Source organism: Erithacus rubecula (genome assembly GCF_903797595.1).
Source record: "Erithacus rubecula genome assembly, chromosome: 13".
Lineage (NCBI taxonomy): Eukaryota > Metazoa > Chordata > Aves > Passeriformes > Muscicapidae > Erithacus > Erithacus rubecula.
Window position 1 is genome coordinate 10,141,383 of NC_136665.1, and position 26,431 is coordinate 10,167,813.

Consider the following 26,431-nt stretch of genomic DNA (forward strand, 5'->3'; position numbering starts at 1 on the left):
TCCCCCCATTGCTGTGGCATCTGGCTCTATCATGGATAAAGACAAACATCCACCAGAGCCTGAGTGGTGGCACTTCAGATAAGCATTATGGGCCTGTCAGGCCCTTTCTAGGGCCAGGGAGGATGTCTGCTGAATAGCTGCAGTCCACTTCTCCCTTGGCTTTCTCTCCATGTCCCTTTCCTTCTCCCTTTTTTTGTTCCCTGTGGTGGACTATTCTTTCCTGGTGGGGGAATGAAGCTTCTCTTCCCCAAGGGCTCAGGTAGTGCTGTCCTCAAATGCTTTAAGGAGGGCTTTGCTATTCCAGGGAGGGCAAAATGCTGAGCCCCATTAGCACAAGAGAAAAGTCCTTGGTCCCTTGGAAGGGACCATATGACACCAAGTCAGCTTGAATAAACTCTGGGAAAGTGGATTTCCTGCCACAGCCATCTGGTCTTTGGGAGTTGCTCCTGGCCCATCTGCTGGGTATGGCCTTGCAGTTGGGCAGTGCATGGAATTGGGCAGTGGGACTCCTTCTGGTGGCTCTAATATTTTGTTTCCTTTTGGATTTTTGAGTCAACCATTTATATTTGTCTCCCTGGTGCAAGAGGAATGCAGCCACGTTCCTGAGATTATTAGTATTGCCTGTGCTTTCAGGACTGTTTGCATTTGCATGTAGCTGATCTGATAATTAATAGGTGGATAAGCTGAAGATTTTAGAAGGAGTGAAGGCCATGTTAAAAATAATGAACATGTCAAGGGGAGTTTTAATCTTATGGCAGAGAGATAAGGTATGGTGCAGAGTCAGGCATGTTAAGCTGCACCTGTAGGACTGCAGGGTTCACCAGGGTCTGGTGTCACCCTCAGCTCCCTCCATGTTTCTCTCTCTGCTGGTGTGGCACATCCTGGCTGCAGTACCAGCACCTCAAGGTCCCTCATTCTATTTGAACCCACCACGTTTCACATCCATCCTGAGGGATCCTGCTCCCCATTTTGTGCACGGTCCCCAGCAGACACAGGAAACTCCCTGGACCTTCTCTGCTAAGCTGCTTTGGAGCACAATTTGGATTTGAACTGTGCTTGAGGAAACTAGAGGTAATATATAGGTTTTGTCAAGGCAGCTTTGTCTGCTTTCTTTAACTGCATATCCAAAAACTGAGAGTCATGGCCTCCATTTTTAAATTTCTTTTCAAGTGGGTGCTGCATTGTACGCTTGCAAACTCCTGCATCCCCACCCCACTCCAAGGAGACACAGCAACCCTAAACTTTACCATGCAGGCATGGAAGGGTTAAATTCCAAGCCTGACACAGTGTCTGTGTTCCAAAAGTACATGGAAAACAGGTTAAGTTTCCAACCACTGCTCTTGCTCTCTCCTTTTTTAATTCCCTTGTTTTTAGCTGAATTAGTAGTGAGGATAAGTTTGATCAAAAACATATTTGGGTCAAAGTTTCCAGAGTTAAATCTGATTGTGGCTTTAACCAAGGCCATGTACCAGTGGACTGACAATCAGTGTCCTCTTGTTTTACTATGGGCCCTGGACTTTGATGCTTTAGAGGTCAAGGGCTGTTTCAGGGATGCCCCATGTCACCAGTAGTGGTGGCCTGCATGGGGCAGTGGCAGTACTGAGTGCATTGCAGGACCAGAAGGCAGCAGCATCTCCCAGGTGGGGAAAGGGGCTTCCAGCTTGGTCTGTCTTTCCCTTGCAACCTCAGCCCTTCTTTCAGGTTGTACCTTAACTGGGGAGCTTGAGTCAGGTTTGGGGACATGGTACTTGGCTTAGGTGCCTCATACAATCCTCCTGTGGAGAGAGTTGCCTGAGTCCATTGGGACATCACAGAAGAAACAAAGTTCATAGGAGCAGAAGGTACCAGGGAGAAGCAGAAAGCTTCTCATCCCCTGGTGAGTCTCCCAATGGGACAAAGCTGAGCTTGACTTGTTGCACTTCTCCAAATATACTGGAGACCAATTTGCATTTCTCTCCTGGGGGCCTGCTGCTGGGCAGGCTTCCAGCAGAGCTTGTGCCCCTTGCTTTGAGCCTCCTTTCCAGATGAAGCCTTTTAGAGCCAAAAATAATTTAGCTGCAGTCTAAGGGTGAGGTGGCAATGAGTGAGATCAGAGACCTTTAATATTCTCTGCTGATGGCTTTGCTCTCTTCCTTCCCTACAGAACGGAGTCAGTGGCAGAGAAGATGCTGACAAATTGGTTCACATTTCTGCTGTACAAGTTCCTGAAGGTGAGTTTGGGAAGGGATGGCAACCCCATGTGGATAGGGAGGTGGTTCCTGCCTCACTGGGTCAGGTAGCATGCTGCCCAAAGCCCAGGCTGATATGCTGCTGAGCATTGCTGCTCCCTCCCAGAGCAGAGATTGCTTCCCAGATCTCTGTTTCCATCCTGGTTTTCTGAGATGTGATTCTGGTCTCCTTTTTGGGGAAAAAGCGGAGATTGGGAAATGAAATCCAGATTGGGATTGCTTAATGCATAGTGGGTTTGAAATTTTAACAATGGTACCCTGAGGAAAGATAAATCTGAAGCAACTCAGCTGAGTCTTGGAGTGGTCCCCATTCCTCTTTTCTTGCCTTTGTTTTGTAACTCAGGAGGAAAAAGCCCTAAGAGCTGATCCTTCTGTAGGCATGGCTGTGATTGGGGCTCTTTCTACCTCTTTGAGTTGTAGTTTGGTGAACTGTACTCTTCATGTGATGTCACTGCTTTTCCTTCATCTCTCCAACACTGAGGTTCTGTAGTAGGAGAATTGTTTCTTGCAGGCATCTCCACTTCTGCTCCTGCCTCCCCTTCCCAAGATGCCCTGGTAGGGATAGGTGCCTTGAGGGGCTTATTGACAGCCAGGGAGAGCTCTCCACTGCACCTGCATGAGGCTGCAAAGCCTTTTAGCTTGAATTCACCTGTTTCCAGTTTCATCGGGGTAGCAGAAGAGGATGCCACAGTGTAAGCTCTGTTTTTACCACTGGTGCATCTACCCATATTGAGAATATTTATTCCATCACCACCAGTGCTTCCACCTGCTAGAGTTGCACCAGTTTCCATGCAGATTACACAGCAGCAGTTCCAGTATGTGGACCCCAGGCTCAGTTCTGCTGCAGCTTTGGGATGACTGCGATGGGTGAATGATGCCCATGATCCTGCTGCTGGTTTGTCAGGCAGCAGGGCTGTTTTTTGGGATCCTGCCTGGTGTCAGTGCAATGAGACTGGGTGGCACACAGCTGTTTTTCTGGGATTTCATCCCTCATTAAGACAAAGAGGGTTTGAATTACTTCCAGCCAAGAGATGAGAGTGAGCAGGAGTCTCAGCAGAACTCAAGTGATCGTCAACGAGAGGTGATTTATAATATCACTTACATGCACTTGGCTTTTTGCCTCTGTTGAGGAATACTCTGTATCTATAAAAATCTATCTAGCATGCTGGAGATTGCTTGCCAAAGGTGGGAAGGGAGAAGAGCTGTGCTGGTCATAGGGAGGTATCAAACCTCCCACCACCCCTTTGTGCCAGGGCTTTGTCCAGCAGGGCCCTTTTGCATCAGCAGTGCCCAGTGGGATCAGGTAGAGCACTGGCAGAAGGCTCTTTGAGCTCTGTGAACTTGGTGGGACAGGCAGGAGTAGCTCTCCTTGTGGATAAACTCCTCCAAGGCTCCATGAAGTGACCAGGGTCATGCTTTGGCTGAGCAAAGTGCAGTGCACAGCCTACAAACACCCACAGCAGCATTTGGGGACACTGTATTTGTGTGTGTGACCTGACACCCTTGACCTGTCCCTGGCTGGACTGGCCATGTTCAGAAGCCACTTTGGATTAGCTCATGCACCACCAGTGTCCTGCATCTGTCCCCCTTCAGAGAGGCTTCTGGGCACACTACCAGTTGTAGAGCAGGTCTGAGGACAAGAGTAGCAGCTGGGAAGTGTGAGGATGGTGGAACCAGGGCAATACCTCTTTATAAAAATGTCCTTGGCTACACCATGACTTAGGCATGGGAAAACACCTCCAGTCTCTGGGAGGTAGCAGCAAGAGAAAGCTCTGATCTGGGTGCACTATTACAAGAGGAATGTACACAGAGGGCCGGGATGAACTTGCTGGCTGTGAAATTTGTTATGCTGGGATTCATCTCCTTGGGAAGTGGTTGAAACTCCACTGCTTGAGTTACTCGAGTTAAACTGGAAGAGACTTGAGGATGTGCTCATGGCCTCTTCTGGGTTGGTGCCACCAGAAGAGACCCACGAGGCTGTTCTCACCTGTCTCTGGACAGTGAGGATCACAGGTGGCAGCAAAAGCAGGAGAAGGCCATGGAGTGTATCACTGCAGACAGCTTGGCAGCAGGGGAAGTGCCCCAAACTGCAGTAATTGTGCATGTAAATGAGGCAGATAGCCAGGTGCCCAGCTTCTGGATCAGCTCTCAGCAAACCGGCCCTGAGCAGGGCAAGATAGACTGGGGTGAGGGATGGGGACAGGCACAGGACAGCCCCTCATGCCCAGGGCCAGCAGCATGGGGAGCCAGCAAGGGCTGGTGCTTTCAGGAGGACCCTGTAGTAGCATTTATCAGACTCTTAATGAGACACCTCAGGGAAAGGGAGATGGATAAATCGAGACAAGTGCTGAAAAATGCACAATATTAGGTGCCTGATGAGCTAGATCTAGTAAGTAAGACAGTTTGGGAATTAGCTGGCTTGTCTCAGCCTGCTCACAACATATCAACATGGGCATGCACAGGGTGTCTGCAGCTGCCCTCCTCCACCTCAGCTCCCATGGAGAGCCCCCATATCTCCCCTCAGCCAGGTCCCCAGCAATGAGCAAAATGCATAAGGGCTGGCAGGCTGGGCACAGTCACATTTAGGGGACAGGGTGCCCTTCATCAACCTGAGGGGCCACCTGGCCACATCTCAGTGGTCTCCTGTATTTCAGCTGATGGAGTTCATCTCAGGTCAACTGCCCAGAATTGATTTCTTTGGTCCCTGTTCATTCTGTTGGTCTCTGTCAAAGATGATTCCTAAACCATCCCCATCTGCATTGTCTCAGTGAGCTGCGACCCACAGCAGCACCTTGGCCCTGGGCTTCAAGAACCCGTGGGGACAGTGAGGCTGGGAGTGAGGTGTTGTATTTTAAGGGTAGGATCCACACTAGGAACAGACAGAGAAGCTAGTGTAGGAAAGACTGAGCCCACCCTTCTTGGTGTGAATCCCTAGAGGTGGGTGCAGAGCTGAAGATGTGGGGGCAGCCTCCATGACTTACTGGAGAGGTGAAAGCTGTGGGCTGGGACTGTAGCAACCATGGCAGATGGAAGCAAGAGTCCTGCTCCATCCATACCACTTTCACAGACTTGGAATTTTTGCAAGCAACCAAAAAAAGGCAACTTATGTCTTTCCACCAGAAGCAGAGGGGTAGGCTTGGGGTGCCCTGGGCTCTCACCACTCTGCAGCCAGCCTTGCCTGACCAGGCAGCCGGTGCTGTGCAGCCTAGCACCCACTTGGGTCTCTCACTTTTCCAAACTGACTTAATGAAGCCAAGTTTGCAAATGAAACATAATTTCAAAGACAGGCATGTTGTCGGTAGGTCTGGGGATGATGTATGCCTGTTCCTGCTCGTTAGCAGCTGTCTCTTTAATTACCGCAGATGCTAACGAGATGCTAACAGCATATGGTGACAGGGAGAGCAGCCACACTTTGCACCAAAGTACAATTTATTTGTGAGGCGGCCGGGAGGGAGGGATGAGGCTAGTGGGGTAAAATCTGCTGGGACTTCTCTCCATCCTCTCTGTTCCCATTGTACTCTTTTTTTCTCCCTTAGGGCTAATGCCTGTATCTGGAAGAATTCATTGGGATGCAGCTCAAGGGACGTGTTTAGGCCCTGGGTTATGAATGAGTGTCCACTCCCAGTCCCACTATGCCAAATCCTGGCTCCAGGCTGGTTGGTGTTTCCAACCTTGGCAGATCCTTTTGTATTTCTGAAACATCCAGCGTGTTTTAGGGAGAAGTGTCTGGTCCAATTTCTCTTTCCCTTTCTCACATGAGATAGATGCTGATGCCACAGAGATGTGGCTCTGTCTGGTAGCTAAAGCTGGCTCTGATTACAAGGCTTTGGCAGTGGAGATGCATAGATGGCAAATGGTTTAACTCCAGGTTTGCCTGGTCCCCTCCATCACCTGGAGACTCAGGGTAGGATTGTCTGTGGGTTGCTCCCTTGCTTTTTATTTCCAGTGGGTATGGCTGGCTGTGCCCAGCTGTCATTTGGAGAAACCTCCTTTGACCTTTTCTCATGTGAGATTGGGATCCTGGCAGATGTCAGAACTGCATTGTGATGTCTGGGCAAGAGCCCCCAGGCTGTCCCACTGCAGTGTGCCCTTTCCAGTCCTCAGATGCTTCTCTTGTCTGGAGCACCTCAAAAGACAGGCTGTATCCCATATTCAAGGTCCCCAGATTCAATCTGCTTTTCAGTAGACCTTTTTAGCTCATCTTAGGCTTGCAGAATTAGCAGAATTCACCCAGAAGTATCTGGAAGCTCTGGGAATCTGAGCCAACAGGTTGATAGATGAACAACTTCCAGTGGGCTTGGAAGGAGAGAGTGAGTTCCTTCACAGGATGAATTTTACCACGGATCCTCTTCCTAGCCATCTTGAGCAAGGGATGGAGACTCTTTTAATGTTGGGTGGAGATTGATGCTGTAGGAGACTTCTGACATTGTGGTGGCTCTTGAAAGGTGAAGGTGGTGCCTGGCACCTTCTAACTCCTCTCTCTCCTTCCCTCCATCCCCCTGTCCCACAGGAATGTGCTGGGGAACCACTCTTCATGTTGTACTGTGCCATCAAGCAGCAGATGGAGAAGGGACCCATTGATGCCATCACAGGAGAGGCTCGCTACTCCCTCAGTGAGGACAAGCTCATCCGGCAGCAGATCGACTACAAAATGCTGGTTAGTGCAAGCAGAAGCCTCAGTGGCAGTGGTGCTTGCCACAGCTGCCAGGTCCAGCTATTTAACAAGATCTTGGAGGCACACAAAGTACTTTTAGAGAGAGATTTTTGTCTGTTCTCTCCAGCATTCCTGGGGTGTCTCTTACCCTATCTGAGTGGGGCCCATCTCAGACAAGGTCAGAAACAGGCCTTTCCTTGGCAAGGTTTGCTATTGCCATGGGCCCAAGGAAGCCAAACATGAACTGAATTCTGCTCCATATATTTTCAGGCAAACCTCTGGCAATGGCAGGTTTGGGTGAGAGATGCTATTGAGCTTGTGCTAATATAGATAATAATCATAATAATACAATATGAGCAGCCCATAGCTCATGTTTGGTGGGGATCAAAGTTAGGGCTTGGAGGTAACTGTAGGAGGTGGAGAGATGTCTTCCTTCTGAGCCATGTCCTCTGTCCAGCTAAATGATAAGCCAGACCCTTCTCCTGGCTGAACCTGCAGCTGGTTCTTCACCTGCAGCTGTCTCCACAGGGTTGGTTTGGGTGGGGAGTGCACTGTGCCTGGGCATTGCTCATTCTCAACAGGCTGCACTGGGCATGGTTTGCTGGCCCAGGATTCATTCACTGACACTGTGCTTCCTTTCTGGGAATTGGAGGTTTGAGAGTGGCAGGGAGAGGTGGGGAAGGGGGAGCAGAAATGTGCCATGTGGCTACAGCCCCCCAGCAGCTCAGGAGGTGAGAAGACATGGCCTGTAGACAGCTGTAGCCTTGTGTCCTTGGACCTGCCTTTGCAGGTGGTGTGTCACAGCCTCTCACTCGACCTTTCTGTCCCTGTGCAGACCCTCAACTGTGTGAACCCTGAGAATGAGAATGCCCCAGAGATCCCTGTCAAGGTGCTGAACTGCGACACCATCACGCAGGTGAAGGAGAAGCTGCTGGATGCTGTCTACAAGGGTGTGCCCTATTCCCAGAGACCCAAAGCTGGAGACATGGACCTGGGTAAGAGAGAGGCCAAGCACTTCCCTCTGGGGAGCAGGGATGTGACTGAGAGCAGAAGTGCCAACAAATCTGGGCAGGGCAGGAAAATCAACAAATCCTACAGAAGCACATTTGTGCTTGTTCAGCCCACTTTTGCCATGCTGGTGGCACTGACTGTGTGTGTGGGGGGAACCCTGGCATGAGGGCTCTACTGGCATGATCCTGCCAGTAGAGAGGGTGGGGAGAAGAGCCCCCATGGCTCTTCTGGGGTCTGAATTGCAGACTAAGGTGCCTTGAGATCCAAGGAGGCCAGCAATAGCTGAGAGCAGTGTTAATGGTCCCGTTCTTAAATGGGGGATGGGGGAGTGGAGAGCACAAGTAACATGCACCAGGGTCAAGCTGATGCTGTCTTTCCCCGAGTACTTGGATTTGTCCAACACATTGACAGTCATCAGCCCTGGGGCTCAGAGAGGGGTGGGAGGCCTCTTAAGCTGATGCCTTGGGACTGTGCTCGTAGCCTTTCCTTAGCTTTGTGCTCCTGCTGTCTGCTAACCATGAGCCCTTCTCCCTCATGGGGACAGAGTGGCGTCAGGGCAGGATGGCCCGCATCATACTGCAGGATGAGGATGTCACCACAAAGATTGACAATGACTGGAAGAGGCTGAACACCCTGGCCCACTACCAGGTAAGGCAGTCCATAATGGAGAACATGGAGCAGTCACCAGCTGCTTTGAGCTTGAGCATCTTTTCTCCCTCCTCAGCTTGGTCAGAGCCTAGGCTCAGCTCTCCAGGCCATGGCCAGGAGGTCTGCAGTCACTTTCCTGCCTGCACCTCATGTTTAAAGTGCTTTTAAATGGGTATTTCCAGGATTCATAGAGGCTGCTTCCCACTCTGACCTTACTCTGCCATTTTGACACTGAACTTTCTGGTGTATTCCTGTTCTGCCCCTTCCCCCAGCTGTCACAGAGATATGTCAGGCTCCTTTGCTGGAGATGATGTCCCTGGGGTGGTGGCAGTGTCACTGCATCCTTCTGGGGCTGGTTTATCCTGTGCTGGGGCTGTTCCCCCTGTGCCTCTCTGGTGTGGCAGCCTGCTCAGCCCATTTCTGCCTGCAGGTAACAGATGGTTCCTCAGTAGCCCTGGTGCCCAAGCAGAACTCAGCATACAACATCTCCAACTCCTCCACCTTCACCAAGTCCCTCAGCAGATATGGTGAGTGCACATGAGCATTTTTTTCTGGCTGGCAGGGGAGGTGGCACTGGGCTGGGCATGGACCAAGGCACAGGGCAAGTGAATCTAACTGTAGCTCATGTGAACAAAGTCCTCCAAACTCCCAGCTCTCCTGCACAGTGCTATTTATTCTAGTGTTGGAGAGAGAGTAGGTGCCCTCAGAGCCATCTTTCTTTGCAGTATGTTGGACTCAGGGGAAAAAGGCAAATGTTAGATGGCTGCTCTTAAGGGATCCTTTCCCTTTTATTCCCCTGAAATCTAATTAAAATAAGCACAGAGGCACTTAGCACTTAAAAGAGCAGAGTTGAAGACTCCCACGAACGTGCTGGCAGGTGTATTTCAGCCTTGGTTTGGAAGGGAATGGTGTGATCAGCTCAGACTGGCACAGAAAGCATCTGTGATCCTGGCACTCATGTGCTGGGAGCAGGACAGGCTCTGCAGAATTCCTTCCATGGTTGTCCTGGTTCCTGTATATCAGTCAGGCTTGCATTGGCCCAGCAGGCTGTGAGGAGGGTCACAGCAGAGCAACCAATTCACAGTGGCTGCAGAGGCTGAGTCCCAAAGCTGCTGTGGAGGGAAGGGGAGTGCTGGGGCTGGTGGTGAGGCAGCAGCAGCAGGGTGGGAGCCTCCCCTGTGCTTGCAGAGAGCATGCTGAGGACAGCCAGCAGCCCCGACAGCTTGCGCTCACGGACACCCATGATCACCCCTGACCTGGAGAGCGGCACGAAGCTCTGGCACCTGGTGAAGAACCACGACCACATGGACCAGCGCGAGGGCGACCGCGGCAGCAAGATGGTCTCTGAGATCTACCTGACCCGGCTGCTAGCCACCAAGGTATGGCCCAGGCACCCAGAGCTGCTGCCTGTCTTGTGGAATCTGAGTGGGGAAGGGGAGGGACTTGTGCTGCTTTTTTGTTAGTCCCCTGCTCTAGCACAGAAAGAAGTCCTCATTTGGTCTCTTTTCTGAGCTGGAGGTGAAGGGTTTGTGTGTTGAAACCATTGGTGAATATCCCCTGAGTGGATTTTCCTATTTTCTTTTTGTACCTTTTGGTGTTGTTACTGTTCTCTGTATCCTTGAGCAGCTGCTGGTCTGCAAAGCAGAGATGTCCTGAGTTAGGTGCCTCTTTGTTGTTTGGGATAAAACTGCAGAACTGGTGATGTGGGAAGGGTGATTACCCCAGGCATTTGGCACTGCAGCATGTTCCACTTCCCTCAGCACATGCAACACTTTCTTGCTTTGTGTTTTTCTTTGTATACTTTTAGCATGCCAGATCATACAGTGAAGGAGATACCTCATCACTGCAGTGTCTGTTTCCCAGTAGAAACCACTGAGAACCAGTAGGGTTGCACAGACTGTACTGTGCTGCTCTTTCAGGTGTAGGAATAGAAGTGAAATTGGCTTAGAGGCTGACAATTAGTTAGACTCACCTCTCTGCTGGCATAGGGTGTTGCTGAGCAGCCCTTTTCTCTCTCTCTCCTCCCCAGGGCACCTTGCAGAAATTTGTGGATGACCTGTTTGAGACCATCTTTAGCACAGCTCACCGTGGGAGTGCACTGCCCCTCGCCATCAAATACATGTTTGATTTCCTGGATGAACAAGCTGATAAGCATCAGATCAATGATTATGATGTCAGGCACACCTGGAAGAGTAACTGGTAATGGAGAAGGACAGCGGGCTGGTGGGGTGGGCTAACAACATCACAGCTTCCAAGCCCTCCCACGGGGAACAGAAATATGTACCTGGAAATGATCCAGGACAAGAGGGGCCCATATCTCTGTATTTGGGGTGTGGGTAAATCCCTTGCATGCCTTCCTTCGCAGCAAAAATCCCAGGAATGCAGTGCTGGCTCAGCCCTTCCCCAGATCCCAGCACCACGCTCCCCCTGATGTCTGCAGTCGCTGAGGGCCACTGCAGCTCCCTTCCCATCTCACCTTGGCTCTGCATCCCCCGGGCTCCTCCAGGGATGCCAGCCCCAGTTCTCATCTCTGCTGTCCTCAAGGTGTTTCTCACTCCTTGCTGTCACTCAGCCGTGCCCTAACGCAGTCAGCCCAGATCTGTGTGCTGCCCTTGCAGAGCCAGCCCCTGCTCTGCTGTCACTGGCTGAACACCGGGGTGGGGCAGCTCCTGACACCTCCTGGGTGCTGTGCTGGGGCAGGTGTTGGCTCCTCAGCCCCCTTTGGCATTTTTCATTTCTGCTGCCTCACTGATTCCATCTCTCTGATTTTGCTGTGGCTGGAGACGGGTACGTATGTTCCCCGTGTCTGGCATTTGTTAAATGGCAGCCAAATCACTTTTGTGTAGTTCAGTAACTGTTTGCAATTAGCAGGGCAGGAAAAGAAACATTTTGAAATGGAGATGTGAGAGCACGGAAGTGCTTGGAACTGATTTATAACTCAGCTTCCTATATTAAAAGAAGGAGTGAAAGGCAAGGGAGGAAAAAAGCCCCACTCTTCAGGAGCTGGGCACACAGGCTCTTGCATACTAATGCCTGTGCTTATCTCTGGGTGCTAATTCGACGTGTGGAGCTAATTTCTCCAGGCCATTCCCTTCACAAATGAAATATGTACATGCACCCAGTACCCTCATTAGGAAAGTCCTGGGGAACAAAGTGTGTTTTGTTTAAGATAAAAGCATTCACTGAGTGTAGGTGGTGGGGAATGAAAGAGGGAGGAGGATTTCTGGTGGGGGAGGCTCTGAGGCACTCCTGGGAGAGGAGAGGGGCAGCAGGATTGGGAAGTGCAGCCATGGACGGTGGCACGTTTGTCAGTATACAGCAAACAACCAGTCAATGGTTTGCCAGGAGACCTGCTGTCTCTACAGCTGAGAGCTTTATTTGCAGCATCTGAGGCCACCTAAATTTCCCTCTGGTGTTAAACGCGCTAATGAGTCCCTTGAGGAGTCCAGCTAACTCCCTGCTCTGACACAGGAGATGTGTGAAATGCCACACTTCAAAGGGATTATTAACGTAAGAGAAAGGGACCGTGTCTGGTTTGACCCAGGGGCTCAGCAAGGTTTCTTCAGTGTGAGTGGATCCTTGGAGAAACCACAGATCTGCACTGCCTTGGTTTACCTTGGGAGATGTTGGCAGTGCTGAGGAATTTCTTCACTGAGAACTGTTTTTTGGGGTGGGCAGGGGGGAATAGCCATTTACTCAGGATGTTTGCATCCCTGGAATGCTGGGAAAAGCAACCTACCCAATTCTTGGTCATGGGAAGCTCCTTCTCTACAACTGGAGGTTCACGTGTGTGCCAGCTGCCCTGCAGGGTGTGGCTCAGGTGCTGACTCCTGTTTCCTTCATCCCTCAGTCTACCTCTACGTTTTTGGGTGAATGTGATAAAGAACCCCCAGTTTGTGTTCGACATTCACAAGAACAGTATTACTGATGCCTGCCTATCCGTGGTGGCTCAGACATTCATGGACTCCTGCTCAACTTCTGAGCACAAGCTAGGAAAGGACTCTCCCTCCAACAAACTACTGTATGCCAAGGACATCCCCAACTACAAGAGCTGGGTAGAAAGGTGAGTAGACTTGTCAATAGCTGCTTGCTCTGCCCGGGGGACTTGCAGTGGATGGTGGAGTGGGGATGTGGGTTGTTGGGAGAGCTTCTCTTGGCAGCTGACTGTAGCAGCACTGTACTGATGCTCACAGAAGGTGATGCTCTTGTTTGGGGATGATGCTGTCTCATGATTGTCTCCTGGAATGAGTTTGCAAAGACTGTTTTGAAGAGCCGTTTAAGACTTGCTTAAGGGGTGCTAAAAGCAACCTCCACTATTAGGTTGTCTGATGTCTTCTGTTGTAAAAACTTGGTCTGTACTAGGGAATTGCTAGCTCCTCACTTGATTGCTTTTGAAGAGCAGCGACAACTCAGCCTTGGACTAGAGAAGTGCCTTTTTTGTACCACAACAATACATGCAGGTTTTGCTGAAATGCTTGAAAATTATCATTTCCCAGTGCTCAGGCTGCTGTCTCTGTGCTGAGGAGCAGGTCCCCTGACACCTTCCAACACCCTCCACCGTCCCTGTTAGCTGAGGAGAGATGTCCCTCCGTCCCACTGAATTAATGTAGTGTTTAAGGTTCAAGGTTTGAATGAGACTGATTGCAAATTGGTGCACTCAGGCATAATGCTGTGTTTAGCTTTATCCTTTTAGAGAGAAACCTAGGAGATGTCCTCCAAAGCCCTCCAAATAGAGCTACAGTTAAAATGCTGCCATCTTGAGAAGTGGAATTCCATAAAATTTAAAAAATGGCAGATTTCAGGTTGCTGATGCAACTTTTTCTTTGTGATGATGTGCTGGGCTAAGGATGATGCTTTTTCTTAACTGAGGGCCCTTTCTCAGCATCCTGACCAACACAGACTGAACTAAATGAAGTATGTGCAGACAACAGCAAATGTCATATTCTCTAGTTTGTAAGGATGGGACTTTGTACTGGGGTACTGGGTTGTACACAGATATTTTTGCTGCACTGTTGGCATGCCTGCTGTTTTGCAGGCGAGTACAAAGACAGGCATCTTCCCTCGAGGAAGGTAGGGCTTGGATCAGAAGGAAAGGTGCCCCTGAAATATGATGCCTGAGATGAGAGATGAGCTGCATGGTAATAGGAGGAAATTCTTTTGTGGGGCTGGATGAGGCTTTGGAGTGGGGTCCCGTAGGAACATCACAGGCTTCATAAGGTGAATTTCTCTGACCTTGCCATTTCTATGACAAAAATATTCAGCTCTGTGTATGTGCCTGGAAGAAAAAAGGTATAAAACCATTTCAGAGTTAAACATTGGTCTAGACATTCTGTGTCCCTGGTGAGGAGGTGGGAGATCTCAGTGGCGACAGATGTTCCTGCCATTGCTTACCCCCAGTATGATCCCAGAGGCAGATGAGCAGGGGGCAGAGATGTCCTGTGCAGGGGGTGACTCTGTCTGCTACTGTTCCTCTACTGCAGGGATTTATGGCATAATCAGCATTTCTGGCTTTTGGCACAGTTATAGTCACAAAGCTTTGCAAAGGAGGGATGGGAGTGGTGCGGGGGTGGCTGAGTGGGACTGCTGGTCCCAACAGCAGGTCTGTCTGCTGCTGTGGCTCAGGCACCAGCTAAAAAAGGGCATCCTCCCAATCTGAGGCAGGAATAGCACAGGGAAATACCTAGGAAGTGGGAAACCTGGGGAAACCCAAGGGGACTACTGCTGGGTCACAGGTGTCCCCTGGAAATGGATGGTGTGACTGAAATCATGGTCCATGTGAGCCATGCTCACTTGTATTGAAAAATGATGGTTTCTTCCCATCCTATGTGTCATGATAACACTTGGAATGTGAAACTGCTGCTTTAGGAAATGCCACTCTGGGGTGATCTCTCTAGGGGTATAGGAGATGCCTGGTTTAGTCAGAGGTCCTCACCTCAGACCACTGTCTTCTGGCAGCATCCAGAAACTCTCTTACATAATTTTCTCGGTATGAATGAGCATCTTTGTAAAAACTGCCCAGCTTTTAGTGATAAAGTAGTTTATCACTAGCTGAGTTCAGTGCAGTGGGCTGGAGTGGATCCTCATATTCATCTTCTCAAGTGGTCTTGCTGCCATCTGCTCCTATCCAAGTGCTTCAGCAGTGTTCCATCTCAGCGTTCAGCTGATGACACTAATGATGCTAATCACTGTACCAGAAACTTTACTGAGTGAGGAGTCATGAGGAGCAGAGCAAACCTGAGAGAGGCAGGCACTCTGTATTTCCAGGTGGAAATGCTGGCAGTACTGCTCTCTGGAGCAGCCATGGCTTCTCTGCTGTGGGCAGGGCTTCTTTTAAAACAAGTGGACACGACTCTGGTCTCCATAAAGTCCACTGGTTTGTCTGTTTGGTGTAACTCTCCTGCTTTAGTGGGATGCTGCAGCTTTGTCCTCTCAGGGTTGTGATGAACATCCTGTTGGATATTCTGTTTTTCCACTACCACAGCACATGTATCGCTGCAGGGGCAGGTTGTCATGTGTTCACACCTCAAGTATTTTATTGAATGCAAAGGGGCATTGTTGGCTTTAGGGACATGGTGACCTTAGGAGAGTGGTAGCAAAGCCTTATGTGTTGCTGCAGGTGTGGAGGGTCCTGGTGCATGTGGTTTGGTGGCAAAACATGCCAATGGGATGGGAAGGACAAAAAATACGTAGTTTAGGAGAGGGTGGAAAATCCCTTAGAGCATCATCGCTTGGCTTCCCACCATGGTGAGCAGAATTGCACTGAGCTGGGTGCTGTCCCATCAGGACCACATTCCTAATGGTGCTGACTGCTCTGTGGAGTGCTCAGAGACCTGTTGGTGAGCAGTGTTAGAATGGGTGGGTGTATCTCACTGCTTGGAGGACAGATGCTCTTCACTTGCCTTTCCAGTGGCTGTTCTCTGTGAGCGTGGTGGCAGGGCCCATCCCTTCCTGCCTGTCCCTGTTTGTGACCCTGTCTCCTGTTCCCCCTGGCAGATATTATGCAGATATAGCTAAAATGCCAGCCATCAGTGACCAGGACATGAGCGCGTACCTGGCCGAGCAGTCGCGGTTACACCTCAGCCAGTTCAACAGCATGAGCGCCCTGCACGAGATCTACTCCTACATCACCAAGTACAAGGATGAGGTAAGATGTGGTGAGGCACACTCAGGCCTGAGATGCCTCTTGTGTCCTTTTGCCCTTGTTTCTGCAGTCCCCTGCTTTTTCCTGTAGAAAAACACACAGTGAAATGTGGAATAGTAACATATTCCATGTCTGTGCTTGGCCTGGTGGAGAAGGAAAGGTTTGGGAGGCATGAAGCCAGGAGCTGGAGGGGGCAGTGCTCATTCCTCATATTTTCTGCAGTGAGTAATGTGGGAAACACCTATTTTTCTACACATTTGGCACATGAGCTCCATGAGGCTGCAGAGTTTCCAGCATTATATGAGTATGCTTCCCCTATCCACTGCTACTCACACCATGGTGGTACCAATATTGTGAAACTGTACTGGTGGTGTTTGGCTCCTCTCCCCAGGGATGTTAGAAGATATGGTGGCCTCTCCAGTGCTTGTTTTGTGAATGTCAGTAAGGATGGTTAAGAACTCCTCTGTTGTAATTTATACAAATTAATTTCTCACAACTCTGTTCAAATCCACAGCCTACATCTTATTAAAGCAATAAAATATGTAACTACAGTAAAATATAGGTCTATACACATAGCATGATAGTACAGGTTTTATTGTCCCAATAAATGGGTTTGATGACTGTATTAGGATGGTGGCTAATTTAGGTGACAGAGTGCCAGAACATTTTCCCACTCAGAGCCAGGAGAGGAAATGGGGTGCCTCTTGTACCATGCAGCAATCCCAAGGGGCTTCTCCCAGTGCCTCTTTGAGGTGTGAATTTAAGGGGTCCATGGGCAGATTGTAGCAGACCTGGCTCCTGGGCTTAAGGTCAGCACTGGGATTGTGATTGCCAATATCCTGTGGAACTCAGTGCTTTACAGGAGGGAAGAGGAGATCCTGGCTTTCCTGGTTCTTGGGAAGATGCTGTGTGGTAGTCACCATGCAGCTGATGGCCATGTACTGATGACCATGCCAGTCCTTAGCTGATTTTGGATGGCACATCCCAGAGGCCCCTGTTGCTCTGGGTAATGGGCTGGCCCTGAAGGGGTTTTGGGATTTTACAGTTTGTACACAGCTCTGTGCTACCATGAGAGTGAAAGTGGAGCAGTCTGGAAGATCTAGATTTGCTGTGGTCCGTCTAAAAATCCCACAAACTTTAAATAAAAATCCTCCAAGCCCTGGGTGAGAGCATGGAGGGGGCCATGTGAGAGGAACCCATGGCATTAATGAGCTCCTCTTTAGGGGCACAGGTCCTCTTCTTGCCTGCTAACAGCAGCCTGACATCTGTTGAGTGTCTTGCTGTTGCCTGCTCTCTGAGCATCACAAGTGTGTTCACAGCTCTCAGGAACTTTTTATTATTTGTAATGGGATTAATAAATCGCAGCTGTTCCCTTTGTTTGTTTTCATTCATTAAGCACAATTATATGCAGCCCGATTGCACCCTCTTTGATGCAAAATGGGAAAGAATAATTTTTCCTGTTGTTCAGTGCAATAATATGCTGTCATTGGCTGTGAATGAAAATCATAATTAATTTTCACTTGGGTACTTGCATCTTGGTAATCAGTGGTCCTTGCTCCTTACAGCAGGTGACAAACCTGGGTCTCCCTACACCCAGCACAGGTTTCCTTTGACTGCATTGTTTCCATAAGGCTGAGATAAGAGAGGAGTAAATAAATGCATGGGCAATTTGGGAATCATTTGGTACCTCAGCATTCCAAGATATACAGCTGTCTGGTTGGGAGAGGCAGAGGAGGCAGGTAGGGGAATAGGCTTCAGTTCTCAGGCCAGTCTTACTTGGTTCCAGCTCAGGCATGTGGAATTTTGATTTCTGTATGAGTATCACTACATGTATTTTACTCTGTGTGTAGCATGAGGGCTGAGAGCATCTGTGGAGATGGATGGGGGGGAGTGTCCCCAGTAGCAGTTTTGTGGCAGAATCTAAGAATCCTTGCCAGTCCAGCTGCTGCCCTGGGTGGGTGCTGCCAGGGGAGGTAAATCAGATGTGTCCAGCTCTTGCTGGTGATTTTTCCCCTCCTTGGGAGCTGACACCAGTGCCCAGATGTAGCTTTCCTTTCTCTTTTGGGAGGTGACTCCCCATCAGACATCTCTTAATGCCCCAGAAGACAGGGGCCAGCCTGGTCCTGCCCCACCAGAGGCTGGTTGTGGCAGTGTGGTGGATGCTCCTCAGCACGCTCTGCCTGCCTTTCAACAACTTGCCAGCACTGCAGCAGCTCTTAATCAAAGGGAGCTGATTCCCCATTAAGAAGTTACCTGTAGGGCTCCTGATGGACTTTGCCTGCCTCCTAGTAAGTCTATTAATTATACAACAGTTGGTTTCCAATTATGCAGCCAATGAAATGGTTAATCAAGTCCCCTTTGACGGATGCCCTGATATATAATTGCAAAAAATTTGCTCTCTCAACTAGCTCACCCGAGGAGATGAGATTTCTGTCAGGTTTGTTTTTTTTAAATCGGCTTTTCTGCTCTGCTGTTATGATGTTAGTGAGACGAGACTCCTGGCTGCTGGGAGGGCAATTGCCCCTTTGTTTTACACTTTGTTACTCCCTTTTCCCCACTCTGAGTCTCATCCTCTACCTTCCTGCTGCTTCCAGTCCTTCCCCAGCCCTGGGGGCACAGTCACATCTAGCCTGGGGCAGGGGACTGTCCCTGCAGCCTGCAGTCTGTCATCCTTACCAGCAGCTTGTTTAGAGAAAGGATTTCAGGGGAGGAAAGTGACTCTAAGGGTGCAGCCTTTGAACAGGACTGGGGGCTCCCAGGCTTTGCTGGTGCATCTATCTGATGTCCCCTTCCAACACCCACTGCTCCTCAGTTGTGATGAAATGAGACAGGTTTTAGCACTGGTGGCAGCTGAAGCCTTGTGATTTGGTGTTTTTGTGCATGTGGAACCAGTTCATGGTTTGATTGTGGTCTCTGAAACAAAACCCCTACTTCCCAAAGGTGTTACAGGATTGTTGGAGTCACAGACATGGTGGGAAGGTGTTGCTAGCTTGGATTTGGGGTTCACCTTCTGTTTGACTGCGTTTTCTTCATTTCCCCACGTGCAAGTTGGCTCCTGGTTGGTGTCAGGCGGGTCCCGGTGGCTCGGTTTGAGGATGGCCTCACTCACAGTGGTGTCCTTCACCTTGCACTTCCTTTGGCCCTGTTGAGAACAAGAATACTTCCCTTGGGGCCACATCCCCCTGTCCTGCTGCCATCAAAGAGCCAGCAGGCCACAAGGAGCCGCTTTGGGTAGCAGGGCACCTCCTCACCCTGTGTGCTGCCCTCTGTCCCCAGATTTTGGCTGCGCTGGAGAAGGACGAGCAGGCGCGGAGGCAGCGGCTGCGGAGTAAGCTGGAGCAGGCGATCGACACAATGGCCTTAAGCAGCTGAGAAGGCGGCAGCGGCGCCAGCGTCCGGCAGCGGGGACGGACGGACACGGACGGACAGAGGGAGGGAGGGATGGACGGATGGAGGAGCAGCCAGTGGCCAGCGTGGGCACAAGACTTTGGGGCTGGGAGCGGCCGGGCCCGTGGGAGACACGGACACACGCGGAAACCTCGCGCTTGGCGGAATGACACGCAAATCCCGAGGGCAGCGGCAGAGCTCCCTGAGCCACGGCCAGAGCCAGCGGCAGCGGGACGAGCAGGGACCTTGCAGAGCAATGGGGCCGCCTGCCCATGGAGCTGCCGGGCGCCCCTGCCTGGGCAGGGCCCCGAGCCGCCGGGAGGCAGGGCCGGGAGCGCGGGGCTTTCTCGGAAGGCGTTCGGATGTTGTTGTTACTTTGGTGAAGGGAGGGTGGGTGGGCTCCTATTTTTACTGTACTTGACTTGCTCTCCCTTCCTTCCCCCCCAGCTGTCCACCCCCTCTCCTCCTCCTCCTCCTCTCTCTCTTTTTCTGTCTCTCCCCCCTTCTCTCTCTCTCTCTCTCTCTCTCTCTGGCCTTCTGCCACTAGTGTTAACTGCTATATTTGCACAATTTACACGAGACAGACAAAATTTTTAATTTAAAGGAAAAAAAAAATTATAACAAAAATGGGAGGGGAAAAAAATATTCTGAATTTTTTGCAATGAACTAACAAAAACGATTTTAAGAGATAAGCTAAAGGACTGATGCTGGGGAGGTATGGGGTTTGGGCTTTAGGGGTGGGCAGGAAAGGGAGAAATCCCTGAGCTTTGATATTTCTAAAATACGTCCTGTGCCATGTTTTATTTGAATGTTGTTTAGTGCGAAAAAAAAATTGAAGAAAAAAAAAAAAGTTGGGAGTTTTGTTAGCTGGATAGATGCTGTTATTTTAATGCTGCTGAGTGGTTCTGGAGGTCAAAATCAGAGAGGAAGGGAGATCCCAAGGCTGGTTTTTCTTTTCCTGGGTGATTGCTGAGGGATGGTCGGTGTTTTGTTGAGCTTGTCCTTGTTTTCCTGGTTCAGTGGCTGTGGGGTGGTCGGGCAGTGGTGCCTGCTCCTGCCTGTCCTGGGATGATGTGGGGTCGAGGATGCTTGTGGGGTCTTGTGGGCTGTCAGGAGGGTTGATGGAGAGCCAGCCTGGCTTTTTGTGGCAGGTTCTATGGCACTGGAGCTGCCTTAACAAAGCCCCTTTATGTTTATTTTTCCCCACCATCTTTTTTGTGCTGCTGCAGGGGAAGAGACCAGATCCCCAGGGAAAGGGAAGGCAGCTCCTCTGCACTCCTGACTGGGATCCAGGTTGCCATGGGGCTGTCACCTGCTCTTCCACCTGGGGAGCCCAAATGTGTGCAGGACCTTCCACCCAAAACTGACCTTTCTTTCTCTGTCTTTTCCTTCTTTCTCCCCCTTTCTCTCCTTGCTGTCACCCTGTCTCCCCTCCGCTGCCTCTGCCCTGACAGGGCTTCACTGGAGACCTGAGGTCTCTCCCTCAGCTTCCCCCTTGGAAATGTCAGTTCCTTGTGGGTTTGTGCTTTCCAGAGATGAAAAGGTGCTGAATGCTGCCCTGAATGGCAGCAGGTGACCAAAAACTTCCAAAAAAAAGAGAGCAAAACCCTTTCCTTTCCTGTACTGAGAACTCCTGTCACTGCCCAGGCCATGGCACATGGGGCCACACTCTGCCAGGAGCGGATGGCTGTCGAAATCCAAGTGGAGAGAAGCCCAGCTGATTTCTGTCCATTCCCTTAAATTGCAAGTTAAGGGGGGGAGAGGGAGAAATAATGAAGTTTTTAATTAAAAAAAAAAATAATAAAAGTGTGTATATATATATATGTGGTTACAATCTAATTCTCGTGCCCCAGTGGGGTGCTGTATAGTTAACTGAAGGAGAATTGAACCAATATAAAAATGAGATGAATTTACGCAGCCAGTTAAAACAAAACAAACAACCACTGAAAAAAAAAAAAAAAAAAAAAAAAATTAAAAAGGATACCAAATGGTCTGGAAGGAACTTCCAAGCCTTTCTCACCATGCAGAACAATCGTTTGAAGCCTGCACATCTCTCATTATGTTGTAATTTTGTTTGGTTTTGTTTTGTTTTAATAAGGAGGGAAAGGAGAGAAGATGCTGATTAAAAAAAAAAAAAAAAAAAAAAAAGGCAAAAAAGATGACAAGAGAATCCAACCACAACAGCAAAACTATGTTTGAAAGAGAATTTCTAATTGTTTCCCAAACCTACGAACCCTGAGCTGTCGCTGGATTTCTGAGAGCTGTGGGCTGTTGCATGACTGTGCTAGATTTTAGTCTGAGTTGATCTTTTTAAGAAACAGAAGAAAAAAACCCATAAAACAAAGAAACTGCGAGTATTGAATATTAGAGGTTTGTTTAGACCTGTTACCTATTTTTTTTTAATTTGAAATTAATTTGCCACTTTCTCGTCCAATAGAAAAAAAAAAGAAACAGCAAAAAGAAAGACTTTAGAGGTTCACATCTCAAATGTGATACTTGGAGAGCCTTAAAGGACAGCTGTGTGCCCTGTGCTGGGGCCACTGCTGGCTGCCAGCACCTCCCTGGGTGCTCTGGTGGGATAGAACCTCTGGGAGTCCCTTTGTAGAATTCACTTTTGCTGTGATGGGCTGGAGGGGTGCCTGCAGCTCCCTTTGGTGCAAAACTTCTTCCTTGTGGCACTGCTGGCTGCGTGGTGCTGGTGGAGGTCCTGGAAATCGCCTGGAGGATGGCAGCAATGCACGGTGGTCACTGCAGTGTGATGGAAGTGTGATGGCTTTGGGGTCTCTGTCCAGGACTGGTGTGGGCTCTGCCTGCTGCAGTGGTAAGAGTGTCTTGGGGAGCTTTGGTTGCTGTTGAGGGAGCCAAGCACATGGGTTTTGTGGTGGTTGAGAGGGGATGGAGATGTGTTTCTAAGACCATCTCCCTGAAAATTTCTCTTCTGACAGAGGGCTGGAAGCACCATTAATTGGTCTATTATGGTGTTGCTTTCCCAGCACCAATGCCATGGGGGCTCCCTCAGCCAGTCTGGAGGGACAGGTGAGGTTTTTGGCCATGGTGGGTCTAAGATGGGTTTGGGCAGCTCCTCCTCCTGGGGAGGTCATGCTGAGCAGGCTGGCAGTGCCATGGTGTGGCTCTTCTTTCTGGGCTCCCCTTGTGCTGTGACCTGGCTCTTCCAGCCCCCTGGTGATGCTGACTGCCCACAGCGTGATCCTAGGGATGGGTTGCCTTCCTCCTGCAGGCCTTTGGGGTGTCTGTGGTGTGCTCCACCAAAGGATGCAGCTCCCCACTGCTCAGGCACCCCCTTGCTGCCTCCACAGGGAGGGGGGGTCAGTGAGGTGGGCACTGCAGTGCTGCCCCAGCACCTGGCGCTTCTCGGTGCTACCTTTGCCTTTCGCACGATGCCCAGCGTCCTTAATTGTGCCAGGCAGCTGCCCACCCTCCCTTCACTGGCCTGGTGGCTCACAACTGGCCCTGTCACACCCTGCCTCGGAAGGGGGAAAGGTGTGGAGAAGCTGGAAGCATCCACAGGACTCCTCTTGCTGCTGGTGTAGCCCATGCCCCAGAATGGGGTGAGATGGAGACGCATCCCTTGTTGTGAGCCTGCATTTCTGGGCACTCCTGCTCTGGCCCCCACCAGAGGCAGCTGGACAGTGCAGGCTGATCCCTCACACTGCAAACAAGGGGATCCCTCCCTCCTCTCATTGCCTTTCACTTCAGTTTGGGGTGAAAAAATGTGCAGTCCAGCCTGGAGGTGTCCCCCTTAGCAGGAGCCCTGTGTCACAGCCAGAGCTGGCCCCAGCCTGGGGACAGGGAGCAGGGGGACAGGTGGGGGGACCCCCAGGCTCACCTGCTCCCCACCAAAGCGCACAACAAGCTGTCCTTTAAGGAAGCAGGGGAAACCTGAGGAGGACCCGGCGAGAGGCAGAGAATTCTAATAGTTTTAGAAAATTAAATGGGGAAAAAAAAAAAAAAGAATCGCACTCCGGAGTCCTGATTCCCTTTCTGTGATTGTTTCAGACTTGAAGCAACAGGCCAGCACGGCTGGTCAAACGCCCTTTGATCATGTAAATATCCTGCTATTTCCTATTTTAATGTTCTTCAGATTTAGTACTTGTAAATAAACACATGCATCAAGGAGAGATTAAACATTTTTGCTAAAGCTGGTGTTTTGCCTGTGTTTTTGGGGGTGATGTGGGTGCATGGAGCAGGCAGTTTTGGGAGCTGTGCAAGGGGATGTGACACAAATTGCCATCACCATGTGCCAGCAATAGAGTGCATGTGTAGTGTGGGCATCCTGAGCTGTGGTTGTTAATACCCACCAAAGGAGCTCCAGATGCTCACAGGTGGATTTGGGTGGCTTCCCCATCAGCCCCTATCCTGGGTGGCTCATGATAAATTGCTTTAAACCATTTGGTTTTACTTGTTGCCTTTCAAACTGCCCAGAGCTGCTGATCAGATGCAGAGGAGCTGACCCACCATGCAAGCACAGAGAGGTAGATCCCTGCCTGACTCCTCTGGCACTCACTGGGATCCACAGGGACCATCCAGGGCTGGGACACCTTTTCTTCCACCCCTCAGACATCCTGGCCCTTCCTCTATAGGGACAGAACGGGGTGACAGCACAAGTGCTTGGGGGGAAGTGCACAGGGGTGAGGTGATGCTGCATCATGTCTCTGCAGGCTCTGCACACTGCAGGGGCATCTTTTTGTTTCCATCTCCTGGTCTTTTTCTATCTCCTGATCCTTGTCTTTAAGCTGCATCATCCTGTAACTCTGGCTACCTCTGGACTGTGCTGTGGTCTCTGCAGGGTCCCAAAGTGAAGCAGGAGAGGAAGCCCAGGGCAGCAGTGGGCACTCAGCACCCTCACTGCAGCAGGGACCTTCCTCAGCAATGCTGGGTGGCTTGGGAAACATTCCTGGAGAGAAGGGGGTGAATCCCTGGGGTTGTGGGCTCCTCAGCAGGAACCCAGCACACAGACCCACATCACACAAATTAGGCTGCTTTTTTTTGTTTTTTATTGTTTCTTTAGCCTCTTCCTGCCCTGGGGCCAGTCTTCTGAGAGATTGGGCTGGCAGGGCTCATTGTACTGTGGATGTTGAATACCTATTTTCTCTGCATTTAGTGTGTATATAAACTGGATGTTTTTCATGTTTTCTCTTACAGTTTTCCTACTCCCCAGCAAGAACACTATCGACAGGTATTAAACATCCACTATTTTTGCCATAACATCAATAAAACAAAGATTGTTTTGATCTTGTTTTTCTAGCTTAAAAAAATAAAGCTTTCTTTTGCCAAGCTTTCAAATGCTTCAGAACACATTTGAACTGAATTTTGGTTAGGTTTCTGGGAGGATTTGATTGAGGACAGTGGGAAAAAGACCCTCATCTTCCCCAATTTTGTGCTGCAAACACTATCCTCATGGCCACGTGGGAGCAAGTGACAACTGAGCATCAAACAGGTGAGCACTGTGGTGAGTACAGGAAATGTATTTAAATGAGAGTTCAGACCAACATATAATGGGGCTTTCATTACTTTTTTCAAGGCATAGAAATGAGGATCTCTCCCTGAAGAGACCTTGTTGCACCTTGGTGCTTTACTCTGAGCCCTTTGCAAGCAGAATTATTATTTTAAAGTTTTTTTCTATTATTTTACCAGGGCACCAGGGGAAAAAACTTTAAAACCTCTTGGGTGACCAAATAAATAAATAGATAAATAAATATCTAGTGTTTCACCATCACCAGGATGTTCCTCAATACAAATTGCACCAGTTTTCCCTAGGAGCAAGAGTTTCTGGCAGGAAGCCAGGGCCTCCAACGACAGCTACAAATGTCTTTGTTTGCCTCCTCAGTCCTAGTGCAGAGCTAACCAGAAAAATATTATCAAGGCCTGCAGATGATTGTGTGATCCACAAATGCACTTTATTTGATTAGATGATAAAATGTGAACCTTCCAGCAGTAACATACACTGCTGCCTGAGCCAGCACTGATGCAGCAGATCTGCTGCAGCCTCCTGTGCCTGGGGCTGCCTGGGCTGGGGTGGGGACAGCCCTGCTGGGGCTCCCTGGGGCTCTTGGGAACCCTCTTGCCATCATCTCCTCCAGACTTGGGCTCCAGGTGAGTGGCACATCACAGTGTACCTGTGTGGGGTCTAAAGGTCTCATCTTGGGCTCTTTGTACAAAAACCTTTATCCCCTCAGCATCACTGTGGTTTTGTACTTTCCCTGTGCAGCTGCTGGTCCCCCTGCCCTGGGAGATGATGCTGTCCTGCCTTTGGGTCTCTGTATGATCCTTTGCTTGCCTTACACATGCAGTGAGGGCCAGGACATGCAGATGGTAGCTCTGCTCCTGCAGAGCTGAGTGCTCAGTGTCACCTGGGGCTGTGGTGGTGTGGGACATGGGGAGCCAGGCCTGCAGCACAGGGACACACTCACCTCCCTGTCATGAACAGCCTCATGCTGGGGCAAAGCTCCTCAGCAGTAAAGCTCCTCCTGCCTTTGATAAGCTTTGCTCCTGAGAGAACTGAGTGCTTGGCTTGGGGGTTCAACACCTCTTTGACCTGCCACTTATGTCCCCCAGTGTGTGTTTGCTTCTGGTGCCACCACTGGTGTGCTCAGAAATCCAGAATCATTAAAAACGACTTTAGATTCATCCTCTTCTTCAGGTTTAGCCTAAAGGTCAGCAGGAACATCTCCCTTGCCCACCATCCCCAAATTCCAACAACGGCCACGTGCACCTTCCCTTCCTCTTCTGCACCATCACCCTGGGCAGTCCTGGTCCTTATGCTGCTCCCCATGGCCCAGAGACACACAAATGAAGAGACCCCCTGAGCTAATTGGGCTGTCCCTCATTGCTCCCCAAGGTCTATAATCCTGCAGGAAAGGGAACTGCCAAATCTCCAGGGGAATTTGGGGGGGGGGGGGATCCTCAAACAGCCACTTTCCATGGGAGAGAAGCTTTATTTCTCACACATTATATATATATATATATATATATATATATATAATCCATAGTCTATTATACATATAAAAAATTTGATAACTATGTATATGAATAGAATAGAATAGAATAGAATAGAATAGAATAGAATAGAATAGAAATTAAAACCCAGCTAGAACATTAGCATGGGCTGCCAGTGCCAGGCCATGTGCTGTCTTCAGAGATTGCATAGGAAAGGGCAGAGCAGCATCATGTGACCCTGCAAGTTGAAGGATACGACGGGGGGTTTCTTCCCCCTCAGAGGTGATGATTAAGTTTCTTCTGAGCTGCTAGGAAGAGGGAAAAAAAAAAAAGAAAATCCATAAATTTTGAAGGCAGTAAGGGCTGAGCAGAGAAACAACCCCTTCCTCTCCCTGCCTGGAGTAA

At 49.9% G+C, this 26,431-nt stretch overlaps 1 protein-coding gene across 2 annotated transcripts in view; it reads left to right on the forward strand.

The window, feature by feature from the left end:
• The window catches only part of PLXNA1 (plexin A1), a 114,094-nt gene extending 90,866 nt beyond the window's left edge, over positions 1 to 23,228 (forward strand). For both annotated transcript variants that reach the window (XM_079316591.1, XM_079316592.1), the window contains exons 23-32: positions 2,144 to 2,210; positions 6,739 to 6,885; positions 7,718 to 7,877; positions 8,438 to 8,541; positions 8,972 to 9,068; positions 9,730 to 9,920; positions 10,571 to 10,740; positions 12,392 to 12,604; positions 15,535 to 15,685; positions 18,959 to 23,228. In XM_079316591.1, the coding sequence (XP_079172717.1) occupies positions 2,144 to 2,210; positions 6,739 to 6,885; positions 7,718 to 7,877; positions 8,438 to 8,541; positions 8,972 to 9,068; positions 9,730 to 9,920; positions 10,571 to 10,740; positions 12,392 to 12,604; positions 15,535 to 15,685; positions 18,959 to 19,054 (1,396 nt within the window). In that variant the 3' untranslated portion in view covers positions 19,055 to 23,228. The remainder of the gene's footprint in view (positions 1 to 2,143; positions 2,211 to 6,738; positions 6,886 to 7,717; positions 7,878 to 8,437; positions 8,542 to 8,971; positions 9,069 to 9,729; positions 9,921 to 10,570; positions 10,741 to 12,391; positions 12,605 to 15,534; positions 15,686 to 18,958) is intronic.
• The last annotated feature ends 3,203 nt before the right edge of the window (positions 23,229 to 26,431 follow it).